The following is a 14,316-nucleotide window of genomic DNA, read 5'->3' as shown; positions in this document are numbered from 1 at the left end:
TTTATTGGAATATGCTAGGCTGGGTGATGATAATTTCAAAGGTGATTGTTAGCAGCCAACTTCTTTTTCTGATTAAGTGTTTATAAACGATGTGAGTTTCGTTTTTGGTAAAAGTTTCATTCACTGCTCAATGCTCAAATATATAGTTTTTGCAATTTGACATTTTATTTTTTGTTCATAAGTTTTTCAAAATGGCACAAAAAAAAAACGTTTTAGTTTAAGCTTTAATTTTTGGATTTTGTATTTGAAGCTTGAAAGTTTGCATAACTTTTTCAATGTTTTTCTGTCTAAGATCTATTTGAAAAAAAAATCTGGAAATAAGTCATTTATTGAATAGAACATGATGTCTTCGAATACGAGTGTTGACATCCAACTTTGTTCTCATTGAAGCGTTCTCGCATGTTACAATTCTGTTTAATTCTAATCAAGAAAGCAAGGAGAAAGAAAATTTCTGACCCATGCTCAAATTGAGACGTTAATAGTTAATTAGCAGTTGGAATGATTTTTTAGGGGTTCGAACCAGCAGTTGCATCGAAGCCGATGCTGATCCGCAATTTGTCCAATGGCTCCAGGTCAACTGCAGTCCCAGTCACAATTATCCCCTCCACATGTTCCACGGAACGCAAACTATTCATCAGTCCCAACAACCCACACCATTCAGCAGCCGACGAGGAGCACGAGTGTTGCCCACTCGCCTCTCGGCTGTCCTCCCGTCACCATCCAAACGGAGTGGAAGAGAGTAGTGCTAGTTCATTCTACCCGATCTCGCTCACAGACGCGGAGAGCGATTTCCTTCTCATGCGGTCCCCCAGTCAGAATTTGTGCAATGAGAGTTTGAACACAGAAAATAACTAAGAATCTGTTCTAATATTTAGTTTCTTAACGGATCTCCTTGAACGCACATTGTAGCCAGAATTTAGTGGGCAGGAAAGTCGCTGTAATACGGAAATCTGACCGTCAATTTGGTAATTTCCGGCGAATATCCAGTTGTAAATGGTACTTTTTTGGCCCACATCACTTCGAAAGAATTGTAATTTAATTGACCGAAATAGTGAACACCAAGCTTGGTTTCTGAAGGTGTCCTGGAGATCCAAAATTGTTAAGTTCATTTTAGTTGATGTACGACTTACTGATTATCGAGCATGACTATGATTTAAATTGCACATACTAATTTCAATTTATTGCTACGAATTGGATAGTTTTTATTAATTGCCAAGATAAAGCTCATGGCATGTTAAGGTTTTATTTTGTTAAAAACTCAAGCTTACTTGTGAAAGGTCATTTTCTGGAAATTTAAATCAGATGAAGCCAAGGTTTTCAAACTTGTGTCTGTCATATTATTTGGGCAGAGCATTAAGTTTCTGTGTAATAAAGTATTCTGTTAATCTACGACTTATGTACAACTAATGTACAATTACTTAAAAAGATAAAACAGATAAAATAGAGTGTGTGAATTTAAAACGTTCAAAAACTAAAACTGAACATACGCTCTACGATCGACCATTGGTCGTATCGAACAAAGTAAACCGGTATTTAATTAATACCGAAGGTCATTTAAAACAGCTAAAAACTACAATTTCACTAACTAATTCTATATACACCCATTTTTCCTACAAATGAAATAGGAAAGTAAAAATGTACAGGGTGAATATACAGAATTTACAGTTATACATAAGATAGGATAAAAACAAATTAACTAAAACTAAAAAAAAAACAGCACTAATCTACAAGATGTACATTTAACATGTACAACGTTATCTACAATAAAAAGAATCGATTAAGTGTGTATAATATGAAATGAAATAAAAGAAAAGTTTTACGTGGCTGGGAGGTACGTTATTGTTAGTCATGTCGTCAAAATAGTCGTCTATTATCCCGTCCCAAGAGTTTAAGTTTAAAGAGGACGAAGAACCTGAAGAAATATGTATGAGGTCTTGAGTGGTCTCTGCGTCTATTGGCGAATCGGACGTTTGAGTTGGCCTACCCGCTCCTGAGGTGCCTTGCCTTAACTGGGGGTTGTCTGTCACTATAGTCTTCTTTGGCGGAGGTAGCTTCCTCTTTCCGGCTAAACTCGAATGTACATGTGAATTGCGCCCGATGGATGGGTTGGTTCACCACAATTTTTTTTTTGAGACCGAAGAGTAGTTTTCTTTTAATAGCCAAGTCCGATTTTCGTCAAATATGACCGTTATCGAGAGTTATTGTGTGATCGGAAGAGTCAATGATGTTCTTCTTTACTAAGTTAAAATAAGGTTCCCCATTTTTTCTGTTGGTAGCCCTTCTATATAGTTTACCTCCAGTAACTAATTTCTTCGATGCTCTTGGGCGTCTGTTCTGGTTGTGACCCTCTGGTGTATGTGTGTTCGGTATTGTCTGAGCTAGCGGCAGGTTGTCTTCCGGGTCCGATGGGCTGTCCTTGTCCTTGTCAAGATAACCGTCTTTCGCACCGTCGTGCAATTCCCAGTTTCAGGCCCGTCCGTTAGATAGAATCGATTTCCCTTTATCTAAACGGTTATTAAAGGAAGTCAGATTTTTCCATCTAGTGTTTGTCGTTCTATTAAAGTGTTTCTCGAACGCAGTACAACCGACTGAAGCTTGTTTTGTGAGGTTCCAGATAATTTTTCCGATCGAGGAATTTACAGAAGGTTTTGGTAAATAAAATGACATTGCTAATAACTTAAACTTTATCGTATAAACCAGTCTTTCCACAAGCCCATTAGATCTATGATCGCCGTTTGTACAATAAATGATCTCGATGTTGTATTTTTCGCAGAAATTTTTAAAATCATGTGATAAAAAGCAATACCCATTGTCGACTCTAATCTTCCTTGGAAGCCGTAAAGGTGACAATAGTCGTTTAGAAATGAAATAACCGTGTTCGAGGAAGTATCATTTACTACCTTGGCCGATGGGATTTTAGTGAATTGGTCAATACATAGAGAATGTAATTTTGTGTTCCCCAAAACGCGTCCGAAGTTCCTGCGAAGTCCAGATTTATTTATTCGTTAGCAAAATCCAGAGTCGGCAGTTTTGTAATATGGTTGGTACCGAACAAAACTTTGAGGTTCTTACCGGCTTTCAGACATTGACTACAAGACTTCCCGTGATGGTAAATCTCTCGGTAAATGTGAGGCCACCAAATGTATTCCGCGAGAGACTTCATCCCAAACTGGCCTGGGTGGGTCTCGTGTAGCATTGCGCTGAAAGTTTCCCTGATAGTAGCCGGTACTAATGTGTTGTCTAGAAATCTTCGACAAAAAATTTGTTGTCTTCGTTATATCTAATTTTTTTTTGTTTTGAGGTATGAATTGTTTATTTTAAAAAATGAAATGTTAAAGGATCTTGTCCGAGAAAGTTATGCTCCTGACGTTGAATTTAGAATTATCGATAGGTAAACACTTGGAAGTACAATTTTCTGGTCGTATGTGGTAATTATCGCAAATTTTTTTTGACTGAGCAATACAAGATATAATAGCGACAATAATTTTGAGTTCGAAATTAGGTGAAGATCTATTCGAAAAGTCTTGACCAATCACGTCGCTTGAATTTTCTACTCGCGATATTACTGTTCACGAGAGTATTAATATTTACAGCGACCGAAGGTCTATCTACAATTTTTACATACACAGAATTAAAGTGTGCTCTATTAGATAAAATATTCTGAATTTTGTCGATTGAAGTGACTACAAATTCTTCGTCGTAAAGAGAAGGTGGGAGGGCTTTGCCCGAAGGTAATCTAGATACAAGATTAGTAAAACTCATATCTTTTCCTGGGATATGGGAAATTTTAAAATTAAAAGCTAATAGTCTGTTTACCCATTGGGTCAATCGGCTATGCAGTCTTATTCCCGTGGTTTGCCGAAAGTGCAGAGAGTAAGGCTTTGTGGTCTGTGACGATTTCGAATTCTGCCCCGTAAAGGTAATTTCTGAAGTGTTCTGAGGCCCACACCGCGCCCAGTAATTCTAGTTCGTTCGTAGAATACTTCATTTCATGGTTATTTAAAAACCTTGAGGCGAAGGCAATCGTTTTCCACTGGGCCCCTTGTAATTGTTCTAGAGTTGCGCCTAGTCCGCTATGCGTAGCATCCGTTTTTAAGCTGGTTTTTTCTTTTATATCGAAGTGGCTGTTTTTTGTGATATTTACGATTTCGGATTTTAGTTTTTCGAAGGCTGAGGAATGAACATCCTCCCATTTTTATACAGATTTTTTTGTTCAATAGGGGACGTAGTGGGTAACTTGAAGTTATTAAATTCGGGACGAATTTCACATACTGATTTATCGAGCCGAAAAACGATCGCATTTCCGAAATGTTCTTAGGGACTGGTAAATTCTTGATGGCACCTGCTTCACCGACCAACAATTGTACTTCCTCACCTGAGGTTTTGAAGCCTAGCCTTTGTTTTTCATTTTTGAAAAATGCAAATTTCCCCCGCTTCACCGCCATATTGTTCTTGTCCAGAATTGTTAAGATTTTATAGGATATTGCTTTATGTTCCTCCAGGGATCCCTTCGATGCTACCAGAATGTCGTCTATATAACAGTTTGTGAACGGAATGTTCTTTAAAAGTGAGTCCATGACCCGTTGGAATTCATTGAGCATGTCACCCAGTCTATAAAATCCAGTTAAAATCGATAAGCTCCCGTTGCTTCACCGCCTACTATTTTTAAATTACACTGTTAACTCGTTTTTTTGCACAATTGAAGTTGACTATAAGCTTTTTTCAGATCTAAGTTGCTGAACGAAATTTGTCCTTTTTTTTCTGAAATTTGGAGAGCCACGTTGTCTATGAGTTCATGAATATTTGGCATTTGGTATTTATTTTTAAAAATCTGGTCGATTAATACTTTAGAATCTAATGCCAATTTAATCGAACCGTCTTTCTTCCGGGTAATAGCAATCGGGCTCATAAAACAATCTTTGTCACACTTTTTAAGTTTTACTATGTGACCTTCGGTCTCCATTCTTTTCAGTTCTTCATTTGCCTCCGCAAGTAAGTGAAGGGGAACTGTTCTCCCTTTTGCCTGTACCGTTGAAACGCTACGGTGAGTGAAAGTGTGTTACTTTGTGGTCGTTAGGAATTTTTCCCACTCTGGTGAATAGTTCTGTAAAACTCGCTAAAAATTTTGTCATTTGATGAATGCAGTTTTTTACACTTACTCTCAAATGGTGGTTGGTTGACCATGCAGATTGAATGGGGGCTTTTCTTCGTTTTTTTTTTTCGATGCCTAACTTAGGTAAGTTGTCATTCCCCAGAATGTTGCGTTCATGGCCACCACGTATAAAGAATGGAGTTTCTTCGCTGATCCACCCGTTGGATTGTGTCCTAACGATGATCTTTCCTAAGATGTTGATAGTATCGTGTCCTAACGATGATCTTTCCTAAGATGTTGATAGTATCGGGGCATTTCTTCTGTTTCTCTTCGATGCCTAACGTAGGTAAGTTGTCATTCTCCAGAATGTTGAGTTCATGGCCACCAGGTATAAAGAACGGAGTTTCTTCGCTGATCCACGCGTTGGATTGTGTCCTAACGATGATCTTTCCTAAGTTGTTGATAGTATCGTCAGTGAAAGCACAATACAAGTCTTTAATCCGCTTCTCCACTAGGTAGATTTTCAGGTTGGGTTATCTTAGTTTAAGCTAGTGCAACACGTTTTGTTTCAAAAAGCTTACAGGGCTTGCTGAGTCTACCGGGATATTCATGTTAACGATCATCTCCCATCCCAAGCCTATGTTTAGCAGCTTCCAGCCCGTTTTCATCATAAATCGTTCTCACGCTTAGTACTGAGAAGTCGTCGTCGCTCTGCCCGTATTCGTTCCAGGCGTTTATCACATCGCAAGATTCTTGATTTTCGCCCCCACGAGCTTTCCGGAGAGACGTATGTAAAATTCTCAGTATTTACATAGTTATCATTTACAGTATTTACAGTGGGTCGTTTGTTACGATATTTACATAGTTTGGCGCAGTGTCCAATTTTTACATGTTAAATCCTTCGCTGGGCATACGTTCATGTGTCGTTTCGTAAATGGGTTACCGCATTTCATGCACGCGTTGCTTCTTTCTATGTTGAGACTTGGATCCTCCTTGATCTGATTGTGATTGTTAAAAGGTTTAAAAGTTGGCGCATTGGTCGACAATCGTGCCATTTTGGTCAGTTTTTGGTGGTTAAAATATCCTTTTTCATCGATCAAGGCCTTGTTGAGTGCTTCTGTCGGACTTATCGTGGCTGATAGAAGTTTCCTTTGTGTGTCTCTGTTTCTCATGTTACAAATGAAAACATCTCTTATCCATCCGGCTTCGTCGTTCTCTCTTATATTACAAGTACTCGCCAAGTCCGTTAGTGCTCCCTAGAATTGTTCATATGATTCCAGGTCTTTCTGTTTGCGGTTTAGTAAGTTATACCTCTCGAACGTTGTGTTAGGCGGTTTGTTGAATGCTGTGTCAAGTAACATCGAGGACTCTGTAAAGGAGATCGCTAAAATCTTGAGCCTGGGGTTCTTTTGATTGAAGACTCTTTCTCCTTCGCTCCCTAGAGCGAACACAGTTTCTTATCCGCTTCCGTCCGTCTCATTCCGTTGAATTTTCTTTTCTCTTCATTGATCCGCTTTTCTTCGGCGGCTTCGTATTGTTTCATTGCTTTCTTATTCCTCGTCTCTCTACTGGCTCTGTCCGTGTCTGACTCGCTCCTGTTACTTGTTCCAAGATGGGGATTTGCGTTTCTGGTACCTCCGGTCCGTTTAGGCTCTCTGTTCAGATTTTCTTTTGCAATTATCGCCAATTGAAATTGGTCTCTCCATTGGGTCCAGGAATGCGGTGGCTCTAGAGTGTGGTTTGGCCAGAAAGGGGGATTCCACGCACGTTCGAATCATTAGACTGCGCCATAATATAGTGGTCTGTTAATCTACGACTTATGTACAACTAATGTACAATTACTTAAAAAGATAAAACAGATAAAATAGAGTGTGTGAATTTAAAACGTTCTAAAACTAAAACTGAACGTACACTCTACGATCGACCGATAGTCGTATCGAACAAAGTTAACCGGTATTTAATTAATACCGAAGGTCATTTAAAACAGCTAAAAACAAATCACAACACTGCACTAGTTTCTATTTAGCCTCTTTAATTGGCACTTCAATTCAAGCGTGTCTAACTGTTCAAACCGATTCTTTATTTGGGGCACTCTAATTAGCCTGAGGTGTATCAGCTCAATTGAAGCCAATTTAATCCAACTAGTGTTTTAGGTTGAATGCTCTCTTGTGGCTGGCTGGTCAGGACAGCTTACTATTTAACATGAGCAGTTTGTAGTTCGAATCCCGAACACTTATAATTTTTTTTCAACGCTCCTCGCTAATCCTGGCTTATTTGAGCTTCAAAGGGCCGAACAAAGTCAGAGCGCACTGGTTTCCAAAGATGCAAAGGAAAATTTCCAAAGATGCAAAGGAAAAATTTCCACTGGTTTTCAAAGATGCATTGAAAGATGCATGTTTTTGATGCAGTTTGAGCCCAATTACTAAAGAATTTTTTTGAATTTCTCGTTTGTTAGGATTTCGGATAAGGTCGATCGGCCAGATTTTTAAGTCTCAAATGTAGTGAAGACTAACGTGTTGTTTTGGCTTTTAAAAAGAAAAAAGTCCTTGTAATTGCTCAGTCAATAGTTTTTTTGACTTTTTCTCAAGTGTTCGAGTTATCGTAAGATTGACAATCGTAAAGAATACCGGTGCATACTGATATCCATAGGATTTTGATTTTGGTTTCCTGTTTTGATTTTGAAACTATTTTCATGTTTGATCTAAGTTTAAATTTTTTTGTGTATCGTGCCTTATGTTAGTCAATACACATCTAAAACTATACATAAGGAAATGATGGTTTAATTCCGCTTTCACTTGAAAAAAAATTCAAATAAATTGGATTTTTTTTTACTTTTTCGCCTGTGACATGTGTAAGATTTGTATTTATACTAGCAAGCGTAGTATAAAAAACGGCTGTTCTCTCTTTCCAAACTAAGTCGCCAATATTGGTGCCGCTCACTTTGGTGGCATTTTAATGGCATTTTCTTTGACATTCGAATCATAATAAGTTAACATAGTTACGAGTGTTGATTAAAAATGTTCACTTTTTGATGGCCTTTTCGCAAAAATCACGATTTCTAGCATTTTAAATTAGCATCTGTTCTCTGCTTTGTTTGTGGCTAGTGTTTGTGATTTATAAGCGTACGCGGCTGATAGGTTAGTGTATGCAACTCATAGAATCTACGTCGCAGATCGAATCCGAGAAGTCAAAAATTCTCGATCATTTCTAATTTTTTAAATGCATTTCAGAGCTGCTTTTTGTCGTGTTCTTGCTTGCTGTTGCAAAGCGCAGCTTTGCTTCTGTGTTTATAAATAACTTGGCATTATGCTTACCAATTTATTACTTGCAAAGTTAGTTTGGAGACCCTCAGTTTGATGTATTCCAAATTATTACATTCACAATTGAGTCTATTTTTATTTGCCGCCCTTTTTGTTCCATCGCCTTGGCAAATGATTAGCATATATAGCTGCTTTATTTTGACCAGTGTTTGCCGAAAGTGAAGTGTCCGTGGCCAAGAGGGCAGGGTGGGCGTGAGAGTTAAATTCTCGAGGTTGATTCCGATACGTAGCAAAGTTAAACTATTTCGAGGCGTATTTCTACTTTTTTTCTATTTCACCTTAAAAAGCTACTTTTTTGGTCGTGTTTTCGCTAGAGTTTCAAAGCTCAGCCTCGCCTCAAGCGTAATTATTTGATACAAAAAAGCATAAAAAGAGGATTGGGAAAGGTCATAACTAGAATCATTTCATTTAAAACATAATTACTGTTTAAGTAACTGTTTTTTCTTAAACTCTCATCAAGTGAGTTAACGCATCATAAACCAAAAAGTCTACGATTGTTTTTCATGGAATTTTTTTTGTTCACTGGAGTGTTGTTTAAAAAGTATGCTACTTTTAGTACATCGCTTGAGCGGACAAGGAAAATTTTTGCACACTTATTTTTTTTCATAAAGTAATAGAGTCGGAAAATTACTAATTTGGCCTATTTGGGGAATCTACTCGCAATATATTTCGTTTTTATAATACGCGAAGCCACAAAATCCCTAATTTTAACTAATTTTTTAACCCAGGATGATGCATAATACCCTTATTTTGTAGTTTCTTTCAAATTGCACTAATCGATGCGCGGTGCGATTATTTCTCCAGACAAATTTCGACTGTGTAAATAAGAATTTTTTTGATCTCATTGAAAAAGTATTGTAGCCTTGAGCTCAAAATTTTAAACAAAAAACACCAGTGATCATTTTTTGTAAGCTTCTGGGGTTAAAAAAAACTATTTCGGAAAATTTGGGATACTTAACCAGCTATATTTTGCGTTCTTATAACACGCTCAAACGGCGTCGTAAATAGTTCAAATTGAATTGAGACAACTCATATGATCTTTATATTAGGATACGAGACGCTAGAAATATTTTTTTTTCTGTACTTTAATAGCGGTTGATTATTTTGTGATTTAACTTAGAATAAAAGAACAACAATTGTTTTCTTTTTTTTGGTTACTTCATCAATTGTTCAACCAAAACTTATAAATTGTTCAACCAAGATTTTATGCATTATAAATTGCAAGGTTTCATTTGAAAAAATGTTCCAAAATATGTTAAAGCAAGCCACTTGATTTTAGTATGCGGATACGAGACGCTAAAAACTACCCCATTCCGATGTTTGTACATAGTGTGTGATCAATTTGGTTGGTTTGAAATAAAAAATAATAATGAGCTTACTTTTGATTCAGTTACTTCGTCATTTTTTTAACTAATTTTTTGGCGCAGGGTGATGCCTGTTACCCTAATTTCGTAATCTGCATTATAAATCGCAACTTGCTCAGATTATCAGCGTGTTTGTTTCTTCAGTCAAATCTCCACCTTTTAACTAAGATTTCTGGAGAAATTTTTTTTCTTATCACAGATTGCTGTTGCTACGAGCTCAAACTTAGCAAAATTTCATCTGTGATTATTTCTCGTAAAATATGGGGAAATTAAAAATAGCTACAGTAGCCAATTTGGGATATTTATCTCGCGATATTTTGCATTCTTAAAAGACAATTAAGCGGCGGAGTAAATTGTTACGAAACGAAAGGAAAAAAGTTTCACTTAAAATGAAAAGTTTCAATACATATCTCTTGAGTTTTTTAAATTGGAAAAAGTTTAAAATGCTCGACTGGGATTCGATCCGACAACAAAGTACGCAGATTACTTGTGTCAGTAACTTTCACATTTCCGCGGAAAAGGCAACCAATCTGAGTTTTCACGATGAAACTGCTAGTTATGTTACAAATACAAATACATATGCCCGAAATGTTGCTTCCGATTTCTTTTTATATCACAGTTATGGAAATTTCCCAGAAGGCAAACAAAAACTGTTAAAAAGTTTTCAGAAAAACTTACTTTGCTACCGACATTTTTTAATAGATATGGAAAAGTTTAAATTGCTTCTAGAAATTTTTTTGATTCCTTGGCTTCGCTGTCATTCGAACAGTCGTGTTTTGTTTTGCAACAGGCTTTTCGCCTCTGATTTGCGAAACCAGAGGTTTTGTTTCAGGCTTTTAAACAGTCGGTCTTATTTCCTTGAACGATCTTGATCTTGAACACAGGCGCAAAGCGGGCTTCGTGAGACTTGCGATATAACACAATCAGAATAAAACGAAACGAAAAATGTTGAAAAAAAATAGATGAACCAAAAATGAGAAATGCTGAAAAAAAACTAGATGAACCGAAACTCTGTTATGTTTTGATGAAGAACACCTAGAGCTCAGCTGAAGCTGGAGGCGCGCGTTTGATTTAATTGAATTTGCTATATAAGATATGAGATATCTCTTACAAAAATAAATTAGGTTTAGCCGCTTCTGCAATAAAAAATTGCCAATCGTTTTTTTTTTTTCGTTTGAACTTGTTATCTCAGATTTGATAGTGTCTTTTTTAATAAAATTCAAAAAGTTTCAAGAAAACGGTTCAAATTCAAGAATATTTTTCCGAAATCCGTAACTGTTTCCTGCAAAAAGCAGGTGGTGGCCCGTAAAATAGAGATGATTACTAAAATTGGGCATCTTGGTTGAACACTTAACCTGAGAATTGGCACGGTAGTTTTCGAATAAAATAAAAAAAACTTCCAAAAACGGTCAAGTTTCAAATTTCCACTTTCTTGAAGACCATAAATTTTTCTTTAAAAAAACGTTCGTAGCAAATCAGTTGGGTAAAATTTCAATAACCTGTTGCGTTTGTTAAACTTATCATATCAGATTTGGGAGGATAGTTATCGAAAAAAGTACAAAAAACTGTCAACAAACAGATAGTTGAAATTTACGGAAATCATAGCTTTTTGAAACTTATATAGTCTGTATTTTCGATTGAATGCAAAAACCCAGGTTTGGCCCTGTAGTTCTCGAGGAAATTCTAAAAATTAAACAAAAACGGTCCAAAATTTTTTCGAGGGCAATTATTTTTTGTGTCTAAAAAATTCGCGCAAATTCGGTTATGCAATGGAGCTTCCCACATACCATTTATTGGAATGAACCCAAAATCTTAAATACAGGAGCGTATTTTTTGAAGAATTTCAGAAATTTTAGAAAAAAATCAGAAAATTGACTATTCAGAGGACAATAAACCCATAACCTCAGGTATCGTGGATTGAATTTTCGCTTACGCGTTAATAACAAAAAATATTTCGCGTGTTAATGGTCCTAAATTGGCAGTTTTCAAACCCCCACAACCTTACAAAAAAAAACAACCACAAGTATAGTATCTTAATAAATGTGAGCTCAGAAAAACAATACTTTTGGGATGATAATAAAAAATTGTTAAAAATTGGTTGTAAAAGGTCCAATTATGTCTGGAAAAACAAAGAACCCTCACGAGCGCAAACTTTTCGATACCTTTTTCAAAAGTCGGAACAAAAATAAAAAGTTTAAAATAATTTTCAAAAAACCAAATTTGTTTCACTTAAATTGATCAGGACAAAAAGCCGTAATAAGTTTTAAGGATGGTGTAAAGTGATATTTTTCTCACTTGTTCCGCAAAAAATTGCAATTTCATTTCTTGAAATGAAACAAATACGCTTGAATCTGATTGGGGAAAAGTTAGCAACTACAATTCAAACAGCAGTTCAAAATGCTTCCTTGACAGCTTTTTAGCTCAGCCGAATTGATGAAAAGAAAATGTAAATTATTTTTGCTAAATATTCAAAGGAAAGTCAATTTACCAACTGCATATGTCCAGGATCAAAAACAATACAAGTAGACAAAACGACAAAACCCACAACACATTTTCCTAAATAGACAAGCTACAAAGACTTTGTTGGTAATCGGCCTAGTAAGTAATCGGCCTAGTAGGTTAGTCGGTAACTGTGCAAGTAGCAAAGAATGTTCCGTCGAGCTTCGATTTTGTTTTCAAATTGGAATAGTTTTGTGCGTGGTGAGATTAAAAAAAAAGACTTGAGAAAAGCCTAGAACTTAGGCATAATCGACAGTTACAGTAAAATTGGAAAATTGGGCAACAGTTTTTGTTTGAAAGTAGCCGCTTATTGAGGGGAGCATTTCAAATTCTCACTGTTCATTGAAACAAAATTCCCGGCTGTTAGGTTAAATTTAGAGAAAAGGAAAAAAATCAAAAACATCGGTCAAAAATCCCCCCAAAGACTTTTCGTAAGTTGTAGACAAAAGAACGAGGCAAAAAGAGACCAGGGTAGTATGCAAGCACACATCTAGAGATACCCTTTATTAAAATTGATAGAAATTTTTCGAGAAAAAATTAATTTTTTTGCAAAGCGTCTCAAAAACATAACCTCTCAAAAAACCCATTCCTTTGATAAAACCGAATTTTATCAAATAGGAGCCCTAAGCAAACATGCCAAGCAAGACATTTGAAATTCAAATTAGAAATTGAACAGAAATTACGAAGCGGAAACAAGGCCAACAACCTTTGAGCAGACACCAGCTGAGATGAAAAAAAAAGATTTGTAAAAAATTATTAAACGTTTCACGTGCCCCTGAAAGTACCCCTGAAACTACCCTGCCCAGTGAGTAATTAAATTTGAATTTTCTCGATATTGAGCAAGTCATAGTTGATTGAGCAAGTAATTCAATTGATTTTGTTAAACTAGTTGTTAACCCGAACAAAAAGTCTTCAGTCCAATTTGGCAAAACTTGCTAGTCAAAAGAGTAATCAAGTCTTTGCGAAAAATAATTTAAACTAAATTCCAGCATCAAACGAGCCAGAAGGTTTCATTAAAGCTATTGGAATTATATATAGAGCTGATAGGTACATTTTTTGAGTTATTCAGAACTCAGTTTAAGAAAACAATTGTACCTCGGTTTGTCACACATCTAATTCGAATTCTTTTTCTCCTTCTGCAAAATTTAAGTAGGGTCAACTGGCGACCAAGCTAGATACTTCCCAGATAATTTCTACTAACCACCGCGTGACGCTGTCATATTTCAAGCATGGGAACAGATGTAATTGTAAACGAGTTCTCTGGGAAACAAGACATTTCCAAGGACTTTTGAGGATGACGGGTTTTTTGAAATCAGACATAATTAAGTAATCTTTCCAGTGTTTATGGGGAAAAACGTAAAAATTATGAAAAACTTTCATCAAAATTTCAACCAAAAACTTTATAATCGGTGTTACAGTGCGGTCGTAACATTCAGGGTTGTACCCAGATACGCGAGCATTCTAGTTCAACTTCTGCTTACACCTGCGAGCTTGCAAACGTTAATTGTATTGATACAAACCTTCTTCTTTTTCTAAATTAACTATCAAAGAAAGGTTTTCATTAAAAATTTTTACGTATTTGCTGGCACTTTTGCTATAGAAACTATCTGAAGCATTGAAGCGTTCATAGCATTTGTTCTTAGCTTCATTTCGGACTAGTTTTTCTGATATATTTTGTGTCGTTGGCTGAGTTGTTAGAGCGTGAGACTGACAACCTCTAGGCCGCATATCGAACCCGAGACCTTGCTGAGTTTTCACTGTTTCAAGGCCTATTTCTTATTTCTTTTTCTTGCTTCTTATAGAGCTGCTTTTTGTGATCTCGCTAGTATTTGCAAAGCGAAGCTTCGCTTTTGTGTAAAATTTAGAAGCGTCAATTTGTAAAATAGACATCTGCCAACTGTTCACGTTCAGAACCACTAGAAATGTGCTGCAAAATTTTTTTAAAAAAATTACCTTCATACGCTATTGTTTTGTCTTATGCTGCGGACACAGTGCACCTCCTGTCAATTAAGCATCCGTGTAGATATATATATTTTTGACT

General features: G+C 36.3%; 1 protein-coding gene across 1 annotated transcript in view; it reads left to right on the top strand.

Annotated features, from left to right (window-relative positions):
- LOC134851282 (uncharacterized) overlaps positions 1-1,270 on the top strand; it is a 534,247-nt gene extending 532,977 nt beyond the window's left edge. Inside the window, exon 26 of the mRNA XM_063867298.1 lies at positions 511-1,270. Coding sequence (XP_063723368.1) covers positions 511-855 — 345 coding nt within the window. The 3' untranslated portion in view covers positions 856-1,270. The remainder of the gene's footprint in view (positions 1-510) is intronic.
- The last annotated feature ends 13,046 nt before the right edge of the window (positions 1,271-14,316 follow it).

This window comes from Symsagittifera roscoffensis, chromosome 1 (assembly GCF_963678635.1).
Source record: "Symsagittifera roscoffensis chromosome 1, txSymRosc1.1, whole genome shotgun sequence".
Lineage (NCBI taxonomy): Eukaryota > Metazoa > Xenacoelomorpha > Acoela > Convolutidae > Symsagittifera > Symsagittifera roscoffensis.
The sequence above is the reverse complement of the archived record's forward strand: the minus strand, read 5'-3'. Positions and strand labels throughout refer to the sequence as shown.